Source organism: Heliconius melpomene, chromosome 20 (genome assembly GCF_056956725.1).
Source record: "Heliconius melpomene rosina isolate 202511_hmr_F chromosome 20, ASM5695672v1, whole genome shotgun sequence".
Classification (NCBI taxonomy): domain Eukaryota; kingdom Metazoa; phylum Arthropoda; class Insecta; order Lepidoptera; family Nymphalidae; genus Heliconius; species Heliconius melpomene.
The window spans coordinates 595,342-620,139 of NC_140408.1; the positions used below are offsets into that span (position 1 = coordinate 595,342).

Below are 24,798 nucleotides of genomic sequence, written 5' to 3' on the forward strand. Positions count from 1 at the left end.
CTGATTCCAAATGACCTAGCCACCTAGCGGGCGGCATAGTATGACCGACGCGAACGGGCAGATGACGTTGACGGTTTTATAAATTTTCATACATTTTCGAACTTTATTTGTTGTTTATAATTAATGTAAAATACACTTTGATTCTCTTCTTATTTTATTTGATATTTTCCGCTAAAATTATCCTACTTAATAGAGAGAAATGTTTAGTTACTTCGTAGAGTCGATATCTATGTACGCACGTACGGAAAACTTTAGGTACTTTTTCTAATATTAAGAATACCTATCCTTTAGTTACTTTTAATCCTTTTGTTAGTTCATTTCAATAACTCAGATAATTTTTTCTAATAATGTGTATCTACTTATTATTCTTTTTGATTATTTGAGCTTATATTTTCTTACTAATTCTATTGAGAATTGAAAATAATTTCATGAATATATTTAATAAATATTCTTATAGTTGAAGCAGGCGTAGCCGCGTCCGGGTCCACTAGTCTATGTATATAGGTGTTGATGCGGCCGTCAGGAGAGACTGTAAACGCAATGGTTGTGGGTTCGACTTCCATTTGAAGGAATGGTTATATTTATACTACTTTTTCGTTTCCCCATTCTGATAGACAAAACAACCTGCAGAGCTCAACCCTGGCTCTGCCTTTCAATATACAATGTCTCGAAAATTGAGTGACACATGGGGAACGGAATGTCTTAACACTAAGTTTCCTCATCCTACCCTTTTGCATACGAGTTAAAGCTATTTTTATAACAAAAAAATGTATAATAAGCCAGTACAGTAGGTTGGTATCTCGAATACTCAACAACCACTCACCCGCAAGTCTCAACCAAACAATACATAGTTCCGCAGTGTGTACAATAAAAACAATAGGAAATCGGGCTGATCCCCGAAAATTCTGACAAAATGAAAAAGAGACATTATAGCCGTTATAGGCCAGGCCTTTTACTTGCAGCGTACAGCAGCGTGACGCCTTTTAGAGCCTCCTTGACAGTTGAGCACAAAGAGGTACGATACGTACTTATTTATGGGCGGTGTGCGGAAATTAGAAAGAATTTTTGTTGATGAGTGAAATTGTGACGGCTTTTTTTGTTTTGTGATTAACCGTCGAGGGTTTGGTTGGTTGCTTTTTAAGTTTTTCGTTTGTTTTATACAGGGGATAATAGTTTAAGTTATATATTTCAAATCTATACTTGTATATTGATATTGTAAAAAAGAAACTACCTACTTGTTCGAATCGGTAACTATTATATTTTTTGTTATATTGTATATTTATTATATGACGTTAATCGATTTGTTGTAAACCACTTTACCTGCGGTCAGAGTTACCTCGAGCACTTAGGCCCGTGTTTATAAACTGCTGTCAACTCTGAGATCGATCTTGAGATTTTGTATTCATTCATAAATTATAATACATGAATGAAAACGGTATCTCAAGATTGATCTTAGAGTTGTGAGTGATTTATAGATATGAGCTTCAGAATGTATGTGTCAAACATTTTCTTAATTATTTCCATTTGGTAAAAACCAATTGAACTATAATGTGAAAATATTGGTAGTATATGAAAAAAATAACGATAAAAGATATTTTGATAAAGACCTTTATAGTGTTATTATAGAATATGAAATATTTAAAAGAAACGCCGTCATACTTTTTTAAATTAAACAAATTAATGAACCAGATATATTATTATTATTATTAGGTAATTTCAATTATTTTTCATTTTAATTTACTAGGTGCTAGGTAATAAGTTACTGTAGGTGTAATAAGTTACTAGGTGCAAAAGAAATTCATAATCGAACATATCATATCACTACCATTTTAAACCTTTAAACTCAAGTATTTGTGTCCTCGCACGTAACGGCCTCTTAAATAGTCGTAAAAACTCAATAAAATTGTGTAACCAATCAATGTCAACTTAAATCACGGCGTTTCTTTTTATCAAAATATATGGTTTTCAAGTAAATATTACACAGTGAAGGCTGTGTCGATAAATAATATGAATAAACGTTGATATAGTGGTGTCTATATATGTGTTTATACAGTACAAATGTATGTAGGTATATGATTATTTCCTTCGTTAACTTTGAATTTAGTTTTGTATGGATTATGCTAAAATTTGTGATTTTAAATTTGTGATTATTGTATTATTGATCTTATGTTAAATCTCACAAAATTATTTTTCATTGAGGAAGGTTACCTATATTTGTATGACGAAACTCAACGCAGCGCTCGGCGCATCAAGGAACGAGGCATCTTAGGTTCCCTCGGCCTATCCTGCTATTTACAGGATAAAGCGTGAATCAACTTAAAACAACTTAAATACCAAGACGCGTTACATACCTACAACTTAAGTTCCAAAGCCACTGGTCCTATTATCGTTAAAGAGAAGTTTTATTCATTATTTCGATTAAAAAATACTGTATCTTTACATCGTACGGCGTTTGAACGACACACGCGCAGCGCGGCGCGAACTAAAGTATTCGACCGATTAGAGACGTGGACACTCGTATATCACCCTTTTTATAGACTTTGTGAACATATAAAATACTAAATAAATGTGTGTCGTTATGATGGCTACTGATAGATTGTTGTAATTAAACCGTGAGAGGAAAAATTAAGACAAAAAAGGATTCGCTCTAGCAATAGAGTCAAAAAACACGGTGTTTAGTTCCGCCACTCAGCTTGTGATGTCTCAAAATCTCTGTCGGTGCGTGGGGAACGTAATATTTAACTTAATAATATTTAAATTTCGTTCATTCGTATGTTTTACCTATCTTATTATGTACCTACCTATTATCTAAATTTTTACTCTATTTTTTTCCCTACCATTACACCTATAATACCTAGTAACTATTTTTAATGCAAAATTGTATTTTTTGAGGATATCGTGGCTCATGTGACTGAAAAGTTATATAGTAATACAAAGAAAAAAAGTAAGAGAAATGAGTCACTTCTTCCTTCCACAATATAAAATGATAGTAATTGATTCACTCAAAACGGAATTCCATTCTGAATCAAGTTTCTCAGAAGGCTTGAGTTTGGTCATCTATATGTCACTTGTCCTTATAAATTGTGTGATATAGTGTTAATGTCAGGCTGTAAACACGAAGTTAGGGGGTTCGATCTTACTAAGAAATTTTTATCATATATAAATAATACGTACCTGTATACTTCATATACGTTAATAGGCTTTCGTCATTCAATAATAAAGAAAATAATTATTTAAAATCCATAATTAAGAAAATAATTTTAAAATAACATTAATAATTGCGAATGTAAATTGAGAACAGGATCTGACTGTCAACGTGAAGTTTGTGGGTTCGAATCACACTTGGAGGATTAAGTTGAGTTCCAACACTTAACACGAAGCGGAAAAGGGGAACAGAGTGCTAATATTAGGTTCCCTGTATCGTGAAGCTAAAAAAATATTGCAATAAAACTTAATCCGATTTATATTAAACTCAAAAAGGAAATAATAAATAACTGCAATATACTAATTTGGATATTTGTGCCAGTTTTGATTAAATTGTTTTGATTTAAATTGTGAAATGGTATTAAAATGTGTCTCGTGAAGGGCTTCGAGTCGGTCTCAATAAATTCAACGCTTATATAACAGTGCAGTGAAATGAATTGTAGAGTCACTACAACGATAAGTATTAAGAAATTAATGCAAAGTATGTCTGTGCGTTGTCTGTCAGTGACTCAGTAACGGCAGGTAATAAATATGTGATTAATTGTATATGTAGTAAATATGGTGTAGTAATAATAGGAGTGTTTATATTCGTGCCACGTACTTATATTTAATCATAATATTTTTTTACGCCGTATCCCGGATAGCAGGAAAGATAGAGGAAACCTGGCGTTAATACACTCGGTTCCTATCAAGACACATCGGTTTCCCACTTTCCGCTAGATTTTTGAGGCATTGCATGTTGAGTGCCGCGCTTTATCTCGCTACTAGAACGAGAAAATGGAAATATAATATTTCATTCCCACGAGTGGGAATCGAAGCAACAACCACTGCCATTATAGTCGCACCATAGCACCCCTGCGTCATGGTGGCCTGTAATTGATGACTAATTACAATATTTTGCAATTTCAGATGAGTGCGGACGAGGCGCGGACGCGCTAAGATGCGCTCTAAGCAACAGCCGCGACCATCCTACCGCTGGCTCAACAGTAACGAAAACGGTATGCTTATTATACATTTAACGAGTACCTTTATATTTACTTAAGTATATGTATCTATATACAAACTGAATTGAGAACCACTTCCTTTTTGTAGTTGGTTAAAAATAAAATAGTTGAGAGCTTTTGCAATTTTAAAGACGGACTTTCTAAAGCTTTTGCAAGTTCCAGCTAAATTCTTAATATTAATTACTCAGTTGCTTGACTGACAAAAAAACATACAGTCGAATTGATAACCTCCTCCTTTTTGATGACGGTTTAATAGGGATTTTTGTAGGTTCGAATTGAATTTGATAAGCTATTTATAGTTTTAATAGGCATACAGCTAGCGGAATGCGGTTAATATGTGCATAGATAAGAAAAATACAAGAATTACTTGAAGTATTAGATATCTCAGTAAATCACAGTGTAAAAGTGGTGAAATTATAAACTATTATATTATAAAATTAAAGCAAAAAAATATACTATTATTTACGACTGTAACAGTAAAATATTGCTGTATTAAACGCTATTTTTAATGATACTTATTATAGAAAAAAAATATTAATTTTGCACCATAAGTAGGTGTATGTTATCATTAGAAATTTATTAATCTTTGCAAACTTATCTAAAAAATTGTTTTCCATTGATATAATTCATTGAATTACAAATTTATAGCATTTCTTAAACAAATCTTTACTTTTTTTAAAATAATATATGTGGCGTTAACGCTACTTTATTCATTTTAGCATGCAAATGCAGGTAATAAATTAAAAAAATCTTATCAGTGATAAGAAAATAAATATTGTTAATAGAATACTTAAGTATAATGTAACGGTACATTCTATAAGTTTATTTCAAAATAAATAAAAATTCAAGCTTCACGCAGTATCTCGCATATAGCAACGGAGACAGATGGAACATGGGAACCTTGTGTTAAGACGCTCAGTTCCCCACACACAGTCTAAGTAAAAGAAATAAAATTTCAAATATATCACTGTTTTGGGGCACCTGAGAATCTAGTGTTAAGATATTCCGTCCCCATTTTGAACAACACTTCGTTCCCTGTTTTCCGCCAAACCTATCACTCTGTATTTACGACTTTAAGACTCGGTAATCATTGAAGAGCAAAAAAAAAATAAGATGTCTATGCGGCACTTTGCCTATGTTATAGGTACAGATATAATTTTATAAATTCACTTTTATCAATTTAAATAATTAACTTTTTTAATTTAACTTTAACACAGTAGAGAGTAAAAGAAAATAACAGACCCTAGTGATGAAACATTCTGTTCCCCACGCAACTTATATTATTCAGACATTGCATAAGTGAAGGAATTCAACGCCACGCTCTGTCTTGTTGCCAGAGCAAGTAAGCGAAAACAACTCGTTTCGAAGTAAGAATAAAACCCACAACCGTCACAACGGCTTTATTTTCTTCAAATTACCATTAAAATACCGGTATAAAACTTAAAAGAGCTTTAAAATACAAACACATTACATATAAACTGTAACGTAACCTAACCCCGTATTCGGCATGCAACAATCACATTCAAATTGAGTCCAACACCGTGACGAGTTTGGATATTCAACTAAAAATGGCAATAAATATTAAGTTATGACTATACAAAAAAAAACAGTCGTGTACGAAACACAAAATTGTAATACGGCATAATAACTCATAGGTCGCTTTGTACGGGACTAAGGCAGCGTGAAACGATAAATAATATTTATTTTTGCTATTATACGCTTTTTTTTGTCAGTTGTAGCCCCATCGGGTGTGAATTTAGGGGGTCGGAGAGTGTTCTTCAGTAATTTTAAGGAGAGAAGAGAATAATGATAACCAGCTTCAAAAAAGCTTTAAAAATATTTCATTGCCTCAAGTGGGAATCGAACCACAACTTCCACAATAAAACGAGATTCAACCACACTCAACGTCTAAAAAGCACGTCTAACAAAACTATTCAAATTCGACCACCGCAGACGTAATTTGACATATTTATTACCTCCAGAATAAAAAAATAGCTTCACGCATATAAAAATTAAAGCTTGTTTTTACCCCCAATAGCTCAGTGACAAAGGGCGGAGAAAGGACGTCTCTTCGAACCCGAGTCATAAATTTGGTCTTGCGCAATTATGCTGAACCTTTTGTGATGATGTCACGCTGATTTTTAACACAGCTGGTGGGAAAGAATAGAAATTAGGTGAAAACTGATACTTTGTGTTTAAAAGCTCTTTGAAATAACTGTAGCTACAATTTTATATTTAATATAATAGTGATTGTTGCTTTTGAAAGTCTCGTTTAGACAAATTACTAAGTCTTTATGATTCTTATCAAGTTTTTGTTAATAGTGTATTTAATTTGCTTAAAACTATCTACTTTTGTGCATTTCACATACTTGGCGTTATTCTAAGGCACCTGTGACCGCAGGTACAACAAAAATATATATTAAAATATAGTCTATATAGCCTTTCTCGATAAATGGAATGATAATAAAAAAACAATTAATTAGTATCAGAAGCAGTGAAAAAAACAATATAGTGAAAACTTTTAGTTTTCTAATTATTTTAATAAGTAAAGACACACTCGTATCTACTACTAGTCGAATAAAAACCGTCGTAATGATAAAATTTTAATATTTTTCATTTTCCTGCTCTAGTAATAATTCTTAAAAGCTCTACTTTATCAGAGTGTTCCAACACTAACATCTCTCCTAAAGATTATACAACCAAACAATTCAACACCTGTTTTAACAATCGCCCGACCGCAAACTACCGCGAGGTCCTTAAGGCCTTTGTTACAAATACTTTACTACCTCGCTCCGCTACCGTCTCACTTTTATTGGTTCCTTATACTTTTAGTTTACGTTCATTGTGGGTTAAATATGATTGTATTGTTTTAGAGCGGAACTATATTTTTGTGATTTATTAAGGAAGTTGATTAATAAGTAGGTAGAGGTATATAAGCAGGTACGTGTTGAACAATGCTATAGCGTAGGTACTCTCTCTACTAGAGCGGTAAAATTAAAACAATTGGAATAAACTTTACTAATTACCCTATCTTCGAGTGGGAATCGAACCCACAGTCGTTGTGCATCGTCATTGTCGTTACAGTGGCACGTTTGTGCCCCTGCGCTAGGACGGCTTCAATAATATTATTATTGGAATTTTACTGTCCGTTATTGTTTACTCAAGTTTCCTATTACTAAAAACTAAAATAAAAGAACCTACCTGTCGCCATCTTGTAAATGTGTTTACAAACATAATTTAGTTTACGATCGAACTATAAGAGTTCGATTCTTGATTTATGTACTTTGGCAGCTCCCGTCCTCTAAACGGTAGACGCGGCTTTTACGACTCCACTAGGGTTTTTATAACTGATTTTATATGTCGTTAACTTGGTAGGTCTTTCATTAGGGCGTGGCTGATATTTTCTATTTTAATTGTCTTGGTGGAGTAATTATTGTTTTGTTTGTTTGTCTGTCTGTCTGTTTGTTTATAACTTAAGAATTGAATTAAGAAAGTAATTTGAAAGTAGTAAAGAATAAGGCCCAAAGTATTTTTTTTCTTTTAATTTATGGTTACCTCCTTTTGTTGTTAAAGTAACTTCACACTTCATCCCTAATAATTAACTATAACTAACGGAGGGTTCTTCTGCTCTTCAAATTTATACGTAATTTTTGGCGGAACCCAACACCGAATTGAGTGAGAAACAGAGTGAGATATTCTGTTCCTGTTCCCCATAGTGTATTGCATTGCGGACCTCAACGCCGCGCTAGCAAAAACTTGAACTGTCATTAAACATAAATCCCACAATATATCATTTTAATAGCAATTAAAATTGATAGACAATAGCCATTAATTCATTTATGATATGCTTTAGATGCGGATGGATCGTAAAATGTCAATAAAAGAAGCGTAAATAGTATCGAAATAGTCCCACAGTGGTGTGTGGTCGAGGCGGTGTGTGTGTTGACAGTCTTTTTAGTACAGGAATTCGATTTTTTTGTATATTTATATTATTGGTACTTAAATATATTTATTTATTTATATATTGTAGAGGGGAAGTTTAGCATGACCGAACACGGCATTGAGTTCTTGAAAATATGACGGAAAGTGGGGAATGGAGTGTCTTAACACTGGGTTACCAGGTTCCTTCTGCTTACCCTGCGTCCAGGATACAGCATATTGCTGAAAGAAAAAGATTTTGTAATGGCTTAGTTAAGAAAATAATAATAGAAACAATGGTTGCATAACTTATTGTTTAGGTATGACACTACTCGGGGTTGAGTGTCGCCATATACTCATATAATATCTATCAAATGGGCAATAATTAAAGAAGGAAGTGTCCTTACACTATGTTTTCTCTGTTAAAAAGAAATATTAACATGTAAAAACGCAATAATTCTCCATACATCACCAACGTAAGCTTTCATCATAGGAACATCTGGTGTTCGAATAAACACTAGATGCGTTGAAAATCTAGATCTGAATTATGGCAGTTTACGATTTAAGAGCAATAGTAACAACAAACTGGCGTTCAACATTATTTATTACTTTACACTGATTTAATGAAAATTTAGCAATAACTATTACTTATATTATGTTTTTGTACTATGTCTTCTACTCGGGTTCACTCGCGTGGTAAAATGAAACAACTGAGTTGTGTATGACACTTGCGACACACTGTCCTGTCTCTCGCACAGAGCGTCACGCTTTATCCCGCAAACAGCAAGATAGGCAGAGGGAGCCTATTGTTAAGACACTCTGTTCCCCATTCACATCGAAACCACTAACCTAATACTATATGTAGACTGTACAACTAAAAACAATTTTCAATTTCGTGGTAGTAAACGTAGAGTACGCTGGAGCGCAAAATTATTATTAGTGTAGATGTATGAAGAGCCATTGCAGTCAACTGAACATCAGGGTTTGTCTTCTCAGATCAAGAAAAAGAAAAATAATTTAAATATAATCACTCCCCCGACTAAGAATCGAACTCACTACGATCACCTGTACATTTTTAACTAAATCTTACTATAATAATAAACAGTAAGTAGTTATTAATGTTATATATCTCTTTACAAAACATCACTTCGCTACATTCCGTAGCTAACAGTGACAGACGGACAGACACCGTCCGTTGAAACAATTTTAGAAAATGGGTCGTGTTGATTAAATATTGTATTTATAGTGGAAATATATAGAAACAGTGTTGCGGCTACGGTTGAGCAATTTCGTTTATATTTTATTGGTGATCATTTTGATGTCTTATTACTATAGATTATTATATTCTGTGAGAGCAATGATTCTTCAGGTTAATTGAGTGATTGAGGTGGAACGATGAGTGCAGGTTAAAATTTTGTGATGAAATATTTAAAGAAAACCGTTATGTTTTACTTCCTTTACACATATATGCACTCCGGAATACTGGTTTGTATCTATCTTTTGTTACTAATCAGTTCTTTCTTTCGAGATCAGCACGTTCAACTTAATATATAAATTTAATGAAAATAAATTCTACGTAATTGTTCCCTCTGCCTAGCCTAAAAAAATCCCATTTATATTTTAAAAATTAAAATTTAATACAAGTAAATAAGAAATATACGTATTTATTAATGCGGTCAGCTTCTTTTTAATTATTCGGATTCCCTTATCAGTTTAATGTAAAGTGTCAAATTGGATGATAATATAGCCATATCTTAAAATTCCACATCCTTTATGTATAGAGAAAATATGTTAATATATAATATATAACGTTTTAGTTTTATTAATAAAATATTTAAATAAAAATATATTTTTAAAATGATTTTTAATCTTATTATTATCGTGAATTGGACTACAGTTATATTGTTTTATTATCTTGCGGCTGTATTCCGCAGATAGCAGGGTAGGCAGGGGGAACTTGGGAATCTAGTGTTAAGACACTCCGTTCTCATTAAGACACTTTCCACCGAATTAGAGGCATTGTGCGTGTTGAGTATCGACGCTGAACGCGCGCTTTGCCTCGTTACCAGAGCAAGCAAAATTAAAATATTAATAAAAAATAATTTATTGCCACTAGTGGGAATCGAACCCACAACCGTCGTGTCAAACTATACAGTCAAACTATAGCCATCATTTAATAGAAAAGATCTCAATAAAATTGCACACGTAAATGTAAGCGTCAAACAAAATTTAAATCTTATCAATATTATATAAATGATATATGAAAAAATCTAATTTTCATATTATCAAATACTATTATCATAAAGTATTCAAAATGACTTCTTATAGACATAATACAGTGTTAATCGATATATTATAAAGCAGCGAGCATTTAATGTTTGACCTAATAATTAATTAATTACAGTTACTCCAGATGTTTGTAATTTAGTACGAAAATATATACATATTAATATTTTATGTATATATGTATGTATATCTTCCGTTACCGAGTGAGTGACACGACGCACAAACAAAATTACTGGACTTAAAAAGGTTTGACATGTAGGAGGTCAAATACTTAAAGTTTTTCATATTTCCATTGTAGTTAGACAAAACGTGGCGTTTAGCTCCGCTATTCCACATTAATTATCTCTAAAATGGACGAAGAGTGGGGAGTACAATGATCTATCGATAACTAAAATTACCTTATAACTCTATAAAAAATTATAATATTCTAATTTTCTTAACTATACCTTACATCATACAATACATACGATTATATTACCTAAGATATGAACCTATATCTCATTGAAGCCATTCGTTCATATATAAATTATATCAATCTAACCCATTAAAGTTTCAGCACTCTACGAAATAGACACGGCATTTATATATATAATATATTGCTCTTTATTTATTCTCATTGTTTCTATATTCATCTTAGAATTGTATTTCACGTCAGATGTAGCGATATATCGAAACAAACGATTATTTGAATCGATTTCAGTTGTGTATTATATTTGAGTTTAATAAATTTTAGGTATGTTATCTTAATTTTTTTAAAGTTTTACGCTGTAGCAAAGAAATAAAAATAACTCATTATTTTGAGTGGGAATCGAACCGACAGCCTCATTTAGGAGAATGACTATATTTAAATTATTATTAATTTCCCTGCTCTGATAACTCCAAACGTGACCAGGTTACCGGTACTAAACAAAAAATGTCTCAAATTTGCTTAGAAAGCCAAGAAAGGAATGTCATGTCACTATACGAAAAAAAGCGTGAAGCTAAATCGTGACATTTTCAAATACCAACCAGCTCACCTCATATCCTCCACCACAACACCCTGTCACCCAATTCTAATTCAGTTTTCATATTAGTACGTGTCGTTCAGTATTATTGAAGTAATTTATTTGGTTATTTCTAATCGCTATATACATGTCTAGGCGACGGTAAATCGTATTCAGTAATCGCCGGTGTCATTACTCAGGCAGATTTACGCTTCCCTTTTAATAGATGGAACGATGTTTCTTTATAAATATTTGTATGAGATTCAAGCCTACGTACGTTATATAGTTATAGTGGGACAAACAGACATAAACTGTGGATAAGACAATCCGTCCTCTACTTCAACTCCATTATGTAAATATATTTGTTTTATTATTTTAACTTCACACTGTATCCTTTATATAGGGATAGGCAGAGGAAACAGATACTTAAGACACTCCCTGTGATAGTGGGAATTCCTCGCACTTACAATTAGGCGATCTGCCGTAATATATACTACTCAAACATACTAAATTTTTATTAATTATAATTAATTCCATTAAATGCTATACATATGTATAAGTATATAATTATATGTATAAATGTGTATAAATATGTATAGTGTCACTACGTGATATATGTGTAACGTGGAGTGATAAATATAATGCGATTGATCTTAATGTTCTAGTCTACTCCGATTTAAGTGTTTCGGATTGATGGACCGACCTTGGAGCGCTAAAATGACGCACCGTCAGTACGTGGGAATTTTGTATAATGCGTGTATAATTTATGTATAAGTATGTGTATACACATGTTGGTATGTAAATATAAAAAAGAAATTTAGTAATAAAATGTTTAAATAGCGAAAAAAGATTTCAAAAAAATGTGAAATTAAAGATCTGTATAATCGATGGGTGAGCAGTGTTGAGTATCGCCACTCAACACGCCGCTGTCTCAAAACTTCGGACACTACTCTACAGTAGGGAACAGAGTGTCGTAATCATAGGTTCTCTCTGTCTACCCTGCGATATGCAGGATTTAGCGTGAAGCTAAAAAAAAGAAGACAGAATTTGACAGTGACAGACGCTTAACCTTGCTATAGTCAATATACAGTTCGTTGTTCTTTATTAATTACAAAAGAATATTTAAAACAGCTACTTAAATTGTTAAATTTGCATACAGGATTGAAGTGGCCAAACTTTTGTCAATCATATATTATACATGTGTCTAAAATTGTATAAATTTATTTTATCAAAACAGATACGTCTTTATAATTTAAACTGATTTAATACATTATGTTAATGAATTAATGAAAAAAAATTACTAAATATTGTTTTATCAATGGGAATTCTGTTGTTATATTAATATTAATAAACGTACGGGTGGTGATTAATTTTATATTTTATAGTTTTACATAGAAGCTATAGTGATATTATGTAAACGTGTCGCGTGATTTATTTATTTGATAGTAAATTATAATAATTTTGTATATGTGAGATCAAAAATTAAATTATATTTATAATCTTCGCCCAGCTTCATCTGCATTTTGGTTCATAATTATAGAGACTGATGAATCACTCTGTTACTGTTATTTATATTTACGTGCTTTGGCACGAAGAGGCGCGGCGTTGAGTTGCGCCACTCAATATTAAATGGTTCGAATTCAGGCGAGAATCATGACATAGGAGTATCATGACATCAGGTTCTCCTCTTGCTCTGCCCAGTACAGGATAGGGCGTAAAGATTGATAAAATGTCAGTATTGTCATCTAAGCGTTATTTTAACGGCCCTACTCTAAAATTGATCGTGAATTTTAAAAGATACTTAAATTATAGCGCGTGGGCGTTTGTCGACATGTTTATATGGTTTGTTACAGATTCTTGTTAATTAAGTTTTGGTTTTTATATATAATTTAAGGAAAGAATACGCATTCGGTTGATTCCTGTTGTCACTTTCCGTGAGGATTCTCAGACTCGTTATTTTTATGTTTTATATAAATACTATAATTATGTATAATAGTTTCAGCTTTGGTTTTAGAAATTTTTGCGGTTTTAGGTTAATTTGGTTTTTTAAAAAGATTTTTCTAAAAGCGTCGTATTATAATATTGACTTTCACATTTATTTGTAGCTGCATGCTGCTTTCAGCATAGCTGTTTTTTAGCTTTACTCAGTATTCCGCACATAGCTGTGAAGGCAGAAGGATCTTGGGAACCTAGGGTTAGATATTCCGTTCCCGTTCCCTGTTTTCTGCCGATTTCAGGAGGCATTAGATGTTGAGGGGCGGAACTAAACACCCCTTGCCTCGTTACCAGAGTGGAAATCAAACCCTCAACCTGAGACGTTAACAGTCGTACGCTTGTACCCCTTCAACATTACTGGCCTCGACGATGAAAGATATACAATATTTACATATATCATACAAATAATATGAAAAAATCTCAATTAAATACAAAACCATTTAGCAACTAGCAGTTAACCATTTAGCAACTCACGGAGCGAAACGTAAACAACACTTAATTATTGAACCAGCAACCGCCACAAGATCAATTCTGCAACCACCGTACCTAAAATGATGACCAAGTTCATCTAAGCTAAAGGCATCTTAATATATTGGTTAGATTTGAAGTCAACACTAGTTACAGTAACGTCTCTATGAGAGTGGGGCGGGCGGGGCGCGGGGGGGCGGCCGCAAGTCGCGCAGGTAGAGGTAGTTTACAGGCGGTATGAGTTAACACGGCGTGACGCGCGGCTTCAGTGCTCCACCATGGGAGTATGGTGCGAGTGATAGGCAGATGGAGATTTTGATAATAACTTTAAATAAACTTTTTTTCGAAATGGTTTAAAATTACTTTAAAGGGATTAAAAAAATATAACTTATGCATTAATCTTGCTTGCTCGGCTTATAAACAATGTCATTAGTGATCAATTAATTTCAAATTACATTTTCTTTAGCCTCATGTTTTCGGCAGAAGTAATTACGTTGAGACATTGTTTTTTGTGCTATGCCCAATTTTTGTAGAGTGGCCGAATTCGAAAACTTTTAATACTTCCGAGTAGAAATCAAAGTCACTCCATTGTTACGTTTACAATAAAACGGCCTATATAATATAATAAAAAAATCCTTAAATAACCTGTGAAAAGTTCGTAACTACGAACTACAAAAGCTTAAACACCTTATCGTAAGCAGTTTTACCAATTGATTATTTATGTACATAAATTTGTTTATATACCTTAAAAAGATAAAGTTATATAAACGAAATATTAATATATTAAACTATTACATAGTTTTTAAGATTAGGGCGTTCCACGAAACTAATTAACTTAACTATTTATAATATTCATATAAATTATGTCGTTTCTAAACTTACGAACAACTTACATTCATATACAAAATCGAACAAAACAAACCACGCTATCCGCTTATAATTCATCCATCAACTATGGCCCGATCGTTGATAAATTCTATCAATAACAGAGGCGAGAGCCGTCGGGCGCCTTCAATAGTGTTTACCCTGCGAGTGTGAAATAAGACGTTTGGTTAAACTACTATAGCCTGTCGACGCTTATTATTTGTAATTACCTATGCAACTTATAAATTTCATTCATTCATTTTGTTTTTAATTTTTAAAATAATTTGTAACTTTCTGTCTGTCTGGTCTAGTCTTAAATTTTTTTGATTTTAAATTTTAATATGCAAATTTTATCATACAAGTATAAAATAATTCTAAGCTCGAAAGCTTTACTTTGTCTTATTCTTACCAAGTCTAACCTAAGAAGTCCACAACGCAACAGTTTATTTATCGTACATAAGAGAATGTCAGTAGTGCCATTAGTCACCGCAAGTACCCAATGTAGGATCGTGACCGGTCGCAACTTCGATGCCCGACAGGTGCTAAACCTGTGTACTTGATAGTAATGTATTTTACTAGTTTTCTTGTTTTAGACGTTAATGTGGCAAAAAGGCGACTTTATTGAGGATTCCATTACAAATTTACCTTTACTTTTAATTTAAGTTAAATAAAAATGTTAACTTTGCCGTATACAGTGTTTGATTGTAGACATCGTCATTGGGGGTTCGATTCCCACTTTGAGGAATTGGCAATTTTCATTTGCTCGCTTTTAACACTAGTTTAAAGGTTGCTTCTGCTGGTCATGGCAGGATTTTGTATCGTAACAAAATCAAGCTAAGAAAAAATGCCATACGTAGTATAAGATTACGTATTATCTTTTATTTGATACTAATGTCTACTAATTATTTTCTAAAAAAGTAGTTTAAAAAAAGCAAAGAACAGAGAGAGGAATCACTGCAGTCTTCACACAAAGTGCTAGATATATAGCAATATATACATAGGCTCTAAATTATTCTATAGTTCCCACAGAGCTGTGGTAGAGCATAGATCAAGGTATGTCACGCGTCAAACGACGAGTATGACTTAGTTAGTCGTGATAGTTCAGAATACCGGTATTTACTATATCTATACATTGTGATGACTTCATATTGACGTAGGTTCGATATTTGATTTGCGTTTAATTGATTAGATGTTCATCTGCTATATATAGCGCGGCGTTGAACTCCGTTATTTAAAATGCAATGTCTCGTTTTAGCGGATAGTGGATAACGGAATACCTTTACTGAACTATTCTCCGCTTTACTCATACAGCGGAAAAAGTGCCTTTTGAGGGTAAACAAGTGTATTATTATTATTTTTTAGCTTTACGCTTTATCTCGCACATAGCAGGGTAGGCAGAGACTACCTGGGGACTTAGTGTTAACACACTCCGTTCCCACTAAGATCCTTTCGTGTCCTACATTTCACCGAATACTGAATGCGTGGCGTAACTCAACGCCACGCTTTGTCTCGTTACCAAACCGAGAAAATGAAATTACTTAATGACTGATTACAAAAAAATTGGCACTCACGCGCACCATCTAACAACCTAAAATGGAGTGTCACAACACTACGCTCTCTTCACCTAGACAACAACTAGACACTAAAAAAACAACTAAAACACTCCTAGTGTCTAATAAGATTAATGACTGTCCCACGATCATTTGCGCACCCTTTTTAAGGCAGACAAATGATCCGTGATCTCACTTCATCTGGAACAGATCAATCTTGGCAGCGTCTTGCGTTCTGATTACTTGAACCTAATGGTGGGAGGCACCTGTGGAGTGACCTGTTGCTTCCTTTCCGAACATATTTTTGCATAATAATAGTAAATATACATAATATATTTATTGGTTAGGAAGCTATTGGGGCTTCAATTTTCAGTTTGGGGGACGTTTATATTGGGTTAATGATGAATTTATGAATAATCAAATAAAATAATATTATTAGTATACTCGTCATACAATTAATAATATTGACATAATTAAGAGAACTTAGTATAAAATTCAATAAAACTTTTTATTTTTTTAATTATTTTTTTTTGATTTTCATATTAATTTTGCCCGGGCGACAGTCTATATTAAAAATAATTTGTCATTACAATGGAACAATCTTTACGAAAAATACTTAAAAAAATAATCTATTTTTATATAAAGTTACCAATTGGCTAATATTATAAATATCATTGACTAAGTCCACTCTACAGTTTAAGAACAACTAACTGTGTAAGGCTCGGTGAAGCGACATGACGTGTACCGGCGTAATAAATCGCTTGTTCAGCCTCGTGGATGTGGTATACAGGTTCTTATTCGCGGTGTTGCTTTTGGTTCTATTTCGAGATCTATCCGTGGTAATGTAAATAAGGAAGTAACTTCAGTAACTTGTCCTAGATCCACTACTATGGAATGTAGATTCGATGGTTGTAGGTTCAAATTCAGTTTGGGGAAATCTTAATTTTGTAAAAAAATCGTTTTGCAGGTTTGTTTACACTAAACAAGTCTTGAAAATAAGGGGGAAAGAAGAACGGTGAATCTTAAAATTATTGACATTTGATAATGCATAACTGAAACTACGCAGCGTAGTAAGCTGAAATTTGTTGTATAGGTTCCTCGGAGAGTATAGGAATACATTAAAAGAAAATGTCTCAAAATTCTTACGTTTCGGGAGAAAAATATCACATTTTACGTCAAAAAATCTACACTATCGAAGATACAGGTATCAAGTAGTATACCTTACAGAATTGCAAAAAGTTAGTACAAAAAAGCTATCGAAGCTTCCAGTCTACTCGTATACTACTCTTGCACTGTACCCCCTATCAGATGCGATAGCATTACTCCCACTAATAAGTGCGAGTAATGAAATAGACTGATTATACCAACTATAGTATATCCAGTATCATCCTGTAGTATAATACTATAGTATAATACTATAGGTACTGTAGTCGATTTATAGTCGGTGAGCTGTTGGAACTTTTGCGCGTACGCATCGATAAACCGCTATTATCTTCAAAAGGTTGGGGCACACTGGTTGTTTTATCATAATAATTGATAATTAAGAACCTCCGAAACAAAAAGCTAAAAAATAAACCGACAACTAGAACCATTTGCGAGTTACAATGTCACAGTCGGATATATAGATATACACATACACAGACAAAGTTATAAGTTTTCGGTAGTTAAAAAACAAGTGATTGGAGGATCAGTAGACAAATAGATACAGGTGATAGAGGATATAAAAATAACATAGATATTTAAATTCCTCGAGTAGGAAACGTAACCTAAAACAAAAATTACGTTTAAAAAATCGAAAACATATTAATTTGAAGTAAAAATTCCCCTCTCTGTGCCCCAAGCTTATACAGTGGGTATACTCGCACGTCGTCCATTACGCACCAACATACGGACACGCCGCGGAGTATCGCATCTTATCGTTAATTATAGCTAACTCGTTTACAGATTACCGTGATTTACCGGCACTTGGTGTTGCGACTATAATTTTACATCAATCTTCTTTAAGAGTATACATTTTTTAAATTTTACTTTTTAGTTTTTTTTTGTTTCCGGTGAAGCTGTTTTGGCAGTTACGGTGGTTGTAGGCTCGGTTCTCACTTGGGGAATGATTATATTTAATTCATTTTCATTTCTGTACTCTGGTAGACAAAGCGCGGCGTTGAGTTTCGCAACTCAACACGCTGTCTTGAAATTTAGGCGGTGCCTGGGGAATGGAGTTTTTTAACACAAAATTCCCTCAACTTATCCTATATATGCGGGATACAGCGTGAAGTCAAGAATATTAAATCTCTTTACAGCACCTTGCTAAAGGTATATTTTTTGTAAAATAAGACCATTTTAAGATGATATCAGCTGTATTGTTTCTAGCTCGACATGACTTTGTTGAATCTTGTCGCCGTTATCATTAATTACTTGTTAAGTGTTGAACTATTTATAATTATAAAACACTATTTGCAGCCTTCTACTCCGTTTCCATGAACTGTGAAACCTAAAATCATTTTTTCCCTTCTACCTTTAGGGAGTGCCCAAAAACTCTAAACATGTAACTCTAAAAATGTAAAGAAAAATTAAAATACTCGTTTCAACAGTTCACATCAGAAAAAACTGTCACAATGCGCACGCGCAGTGGGCGTAACTCATAAACATATATCCAACTCTTTCCAATAGTACTTTTATCTCTTTCGCGCATACAATGTAAGTGATGAGAATTTACTATGTTACTTGTACTAAAAAGCTAAAGGACTACTATTGGATAAATCGCAATAAGTTTTTATAGCCTTTAATATATGTATAGTCGTGGTATGTACGGGAGAAAATAATGTTTTTTATTATCAACCATTTTTTTTTGTTTGTATGAAGTTCCTTAGATAGCTTTACGAATGTGCAGATGGTCGGCTTTGTCACTTTAGATTATTTTAACGGCTTTACATATTTTAGTTTATATGTAAATAGTGACTTTGAAGTAAGCTCGTGATTTGCTTAAATATTTTTTGTTTTTTTTTTAAATTTCACGCGGTATCGCCAACAAAGCAGGGTAGGCAGAGGGGACCTAGTTTTAAATCATTTCGTCCTCATTAAAACACTGACGTTCCCCACTTTCCATCGAATTCTGGACGCTTTGTGTGTTGAGTAACGGATCTCAATGCTGCATTTTGCCTTGTTACCAGAGTGAGGAATTGAAAATCTTAAATATTTCATTTGATCGAGTTTAAATGGAACCAATAAGCAACCTGTAGCGTTTACACTCGCACGTTTGTGCCCCTGCGCGACGACTGGCCTCAAAATCAAATAATATTGAAATAGTATACTTTATTAATATACCTATATATATATATATATATTTTAATATTCTTCATAAAAGCCATCACAATAACTTTTATATGTAAAAAATAGACCTAAATAAGGTCAAACATACAGACATAAACAACAGTGTTTATGAAGTTATGCTAATGTTTACTTTGACGTAATCGAGATATTAATTTAAACAGCAGGTGCTTTTAGAGTAAGTAAGTAAGTTTTGGATTTTGATTTATTTCAAAAGAACTTAAGATTTTTTGTTTTATAGCTTTATGCTGTATACTTCAAATAGCAGGTTTGCTAGGAAGGATATTAACATACCCTTAGTTACTTAAGCACTGCCCAATGTTCGAAGCATAGAGTGTTAAGTAGCGCAGCTCAACGGCGTGCTTTGTGTAGTCGCCATAGCGAGAAAATAAAATAAAAAATTCTCCATGTGAAGTTTGAACCCAAGATGCTATTCCGTTACGCTACAACGGCCTCTTAAGTTTTAAGCTAAGCGAAGCTAATATGAAATGTACCATAACACACATACAATTATATACCTATTATAATTAAGTGGTTATAAATAAAATCTAAGTAAATTATTTGTTACTTCATTAGTTAATAATTTCGAGTAACTTAACGAGTTTCTGTGCGATATTCTCTTTAGAATAGACGGAGAAACGGCAGGTACCATTAAAGCTACATATATTTCAACTTTTTTAAGTAGCTTTTTATCTTAATTATTCGACTGCGATTTATGAAAAGTGAAAGATAAAGTTCGCACTATCACTGTTCAAGAATGAAGAAATGTATGAGACCAAGCATTAGGAAAAACCGTGACATAACGCTGTTCTGCTCACAAATTTAGATTAAAAAAAAGTACCTCAAATTAATCGAACCTTAATCGAAAGCTATAAAATTAGAGGCTAATGCCTCTAATCGATGCAGCTTTCGATGTGCGTTTCGTGTGGTGTACAATTAACATTATGTTAAGACACTCTGTACACTAAAAGCAAAGAATAGTGTCTTAACACTAAATTAATTTTATCTAACACGCAAAAAATGGAGAAACGCCTCAATTATACTCAAGCTCTTAGACTATAAGACTTCAAGTGTCCAGTCTAGGGATGTATCGAATGCAATTACGTCGGCTCCGGTAAGGATGTTAAAGAATTATAGCTAATAAACGATAGATGCCTTTTAGCTCAACAAGATTTTACCTTTTGAGGAAACCCATTTAATAATGTAAGAGCTAAAATTGATGGAGTTTAAATAATTTTGTAGTATTTTAAAGGGTTCTTTAAGAAAATTACTCGTAAGTAATTGTATTAAAATAATGCGACAATTACAGTATGAATATTACTTAACTATCGATTCTCTCAATTAGTGCCAAGAAATTGAAAATTTTACTTAATTGTCGGAATTTAACGTCGCACTTTCCACTTCAGAAGATGAGTTTTTCTTTATTTTTGCAAACAGGATTTGAACCACCACTATCGTCAATAATGAACCATCATGTGTAGTTACCTGTCTACATACTATACGATTGTAGTAATTTGTTTTAATAATACATACAAAGTAAATAACCTCAGCTGCCACGTTACGTGTGGGCGACGACTTATTTGTGTTCTTTCAAAGTTTTCAAAAGGCTTTGATTCTACAATACTGACCATTCAAATGAGTCACTATTGCAAACTGTCTCATATATTAAGTTGAAACGTCCATTTGCTAGTAAAAAAATATTTTAAACCCGCTCCCGGCTACTTCTTCGTGGTCAAATGCAAGCAACTAAGAGCGAAAACATTTTTTTTCTAATTTGAACCAGTAGTTCCTAAGATGCGTTTGCGACTGTGTTGAAGCAAAGAAACTCTTCAGCTTTATAGTTGGTATATGTGTAAATATGTCGTAAACAAATTTTATTTAGTTTGTTTTAAACGAGCTTAACTATAATCTATGGTAATACGTTCAAGTTTGACTTAGGGTAGAGAAAACCTACTGTAAAATTTTGTTTCAAAAGATATTTCGTCATGACTAGTGGCTTTTTGTCTTATGATGACTTAAAAATTAAAATAAATCAATTATCATTACCACGAGAAAAGTTCGAAATAACAACCATTGAATTTTCAGTGAAACACTTTCACACTCTTATCTTTAACTAATAGGCAGAAAATGTAGGGCGGGGTGACTTAACACTATATCGAGGAAAAAACGAAAAGTTATATTAGTTAACGAAAAGTTATTTTCTCCTAGGAGAAAAAAATAATTCAGTAGGTTCTAGCCCCTCTAGCAAAAGTACCTAAAGCAAAATAAGAAATAGTCTAAAAACAATGACAAGATTCCTACAAAATAATGTACTCTAACAAGAGTGACAGGAATGAACCTAGGACTTTCAAGACATTCCTTACATGACACTATCGATGTATGATAAGATTTACGGCTTTGGTGAGGTACGTGACACCTTACAACTACATTAGGCTAGTTGTTGTTGTTATTGTTGTTATTGTTGTTTCTATAGTAGTAACACTGGTTACGAGACAACTACAAGTTGAGAAGCTTTCCTACCTTCCGTCCAATAATCGGGACAGATGAAGCAACTCGTAGAATAAATAAAAAATTATAGCTTAAGTAATATTTACCTCATCCGGTAATCGAATTCGTTGTAATCAGTTTTGGTAAGCTATATAGTATAGCTTAAACACCTGTGCCTTGTTATTACAATGGTACATGATAGAGTTCAATGAACTGTAGGTCAGTTACGTTTAGAGTTAATGTGAGGTTAGGATTAAATTGCTTGCTTTTCTTAGATTTTAGATTTTTTCTTAGTAGCTAAACTAAAAGAATATATATGTATTAATATTTTTAAAAGCTCATACTTTAAATTAGAATAAATTCAATTACTTATTTTTTGTTAAAATAATCTCATTAATATTTTATTTATAATATAATTTTTCTTATAATATTACTTACACATTCATTCTATAAAATCGAAACGACTACCACCACAAAGCACAAAAACCCCAAACGTATCTAGCCTTAGGTTTAAACGTTAATAAACCCACGTCAAGTACTATTAAACACACAAAGCACATTAGACACCGTATTAATCTATTCGCCAGCTCGTATTAAGAATTCAGGACGAAAAATAAATAAAAAAGTAACCCTATATGTCTTGTGTCTGAGCTTTCCACCCTTTGCCGTCTGTCTGTGCTTATAAAAAAAGTAGTCAAGGGCGAGTTGGATTTTTTTAAGGTGTTCCGTATTAGCAATTATGGATTATCTATATTTCTGCATCTACTCTATTATCATAAAACTGAAGAGTTTGTTGGGTTGAACGCGGTATCTAAGGAACTACTGCTTTAAATTGAAAATAAAAAAATCTGTTATTATTATCCATCTATTGTCTATTTTATGTAACATGCCGGGAGTCAGGTTGTAGGTTGACCGAGTACGGCAAGTCGATCTATTGAGGAAGAAATAACTTAATTTTTAATAGTGTTTGTATGAATGATAATGTCTTTTCTTTGCGGTTTTAAAAAATGTACTTTGTTTTATAAAATATGTAATATAATATTTTATATATTCCGTTTTTGGCCGATTCCTTGTACCTACGGAACCCTAAAACGTTATATAGAATTTGAAATACGTGTTTTTCTTTATATCCTAATATTAAAAGTAGCATGTGATGTTTCTTGAACTGTAAGAATCAATATATTTTTTATCTTATAGGCGCAGTGGCACAGGGTATGACTGCAACTGTCGTGGATGCTACCGGCGAAACAATTTTCTTATTTAAATTATTCCCTTACTTTCTAGAACAAGGTAGAACGTGGGTTGTCCTTTTTTAGTTATATCTCTAATTGGGTGAGAAACTAGAGAACAGAGTGACTTTGTATACTGCTTGGTTTTTCTATACTGCTTACAAAAAAAAACAATATTTTAATAAGATTGACAGAGCGAGAAGAGAAGAGAGATACAGCGTAAAGCTAAAAGAAGTATGGCACCGCTCATAAAGCGCTAAGATCAGCATTTGTACTATTTTAAATAACAAGATTAATGCTTATTGTTAATGGTATTTTACATATTAAAAATTTCTTTCAAAATAATCAATACAAGATTACAGAACGGTAAAAGAGTAACATTTTTTAATTTCCCCGACAGCGGCCGTCTCCAGGAGGCACGAAGGAGGTGATAATTAAATCGAATCCATTCATACTTACTCGATTATACATCAGGTGAAAATGAATCCCATTTTAAATGGGAATGGACTTTTTAAAATTGCATACGTAATGTTCTGTGAAAAGGATACGCGTCTAATGACAGTGGTTCGGAGTTTGGTTCTTGTTTGATATAGAATAGTTGTATATATATTGTAAATATAGATTTTTAATTCAAACGTGAAGGCAGTATTTTAAGTCGATCTTTATTAAATATGCTTTTTTCTATTGTGCAACATTATTTTATATTTATCGTACATTCTTCTTTGCAACTCGACGGAAATCGGGGAATAAAAGAACGGAGAACGAAGAACGCAGTGTCTTTTCACTTGTTTCCCGGGATATCGCGTGAAGCTAAAAAAGAAAATCTTTGTGTGTTCTCCATACAACATTTGTAACGCCATAAACAAAGAAGAAAATAGAACAAGATGTAAAAAATCTCGATATCAATTCCTTAACTATTGTTTTATTGTGGAGTACCTACAATAAAAGTTATATTATTAGCACGCGATTTGTTAATCAGTCAAAATCTGTTTGCTAATGTTAGATATAGGGTTGTCGTGGCGTAGCGACTGGCTGGAAACGTAATGATTTTGGAATTCATTCGTGGATAACATTTATATAGACTGATGTGAATGGCAGAACTCAACGCCGCGCCTTGCCTCGTTACCAAAGCGAGGAAATGAAAATATTAAATATTTCATTTTGTCGAGTTCGAATCGAACCTACGTCAACTTCCACCGTCGAGCTTACAGCCGTGCGTTTGTGCCCCTGCCACAACTTGACTTGTTAACTTACATAATTAATACCTGAATGAATCTATACTAATATAATAAAACGGAAGAGTTTGTTTGTTTGTTTGTTTGAACGCTAAGATCTCTGGATGTACTGGTCCGATTTACTTTGTTTTTGTTTTGTATGAAAGCTGCATTCTTCAGAAGTGCTATAGGCTATATAATATTACATTACACATATATACTAATATATTAAAATACTTTCTAATTTGACATGCAATTTATTCTGCCATGTT

The 24,798-nt window shown here is 33.0% G+C and overlaps 1 protein-coding gene across 3 annotated transcripts in view; it reads left to right on the top strand.

Moving 5' to 3' along the window:
• tio (zinc finger domain-containing protein tiptop) overlaps nucleotides 1-24,798 on the top strand; it is a 225,039-nt gene that overhangs the window by 48,982 nt on the left and 151,259 nt on the right. For all 3 annotated transcript variants that reach the window (XM_085204915.1, XM_085204913.1, XM_085204914.1), the window contains one exon: nucleotides 4,114-4,202. In XM_085204915.1, coding sequence (XP_085061041.1) covers nucleotides 4,145-4,202 — 58 coding nt within the window. In that variant the 5' untranslated portion in view covers nucleotides 4,114-4,144. The remainder of the gene's footprint in view (nucleotides 1-4,113; nucleotides 4,203-24,798) is intronic.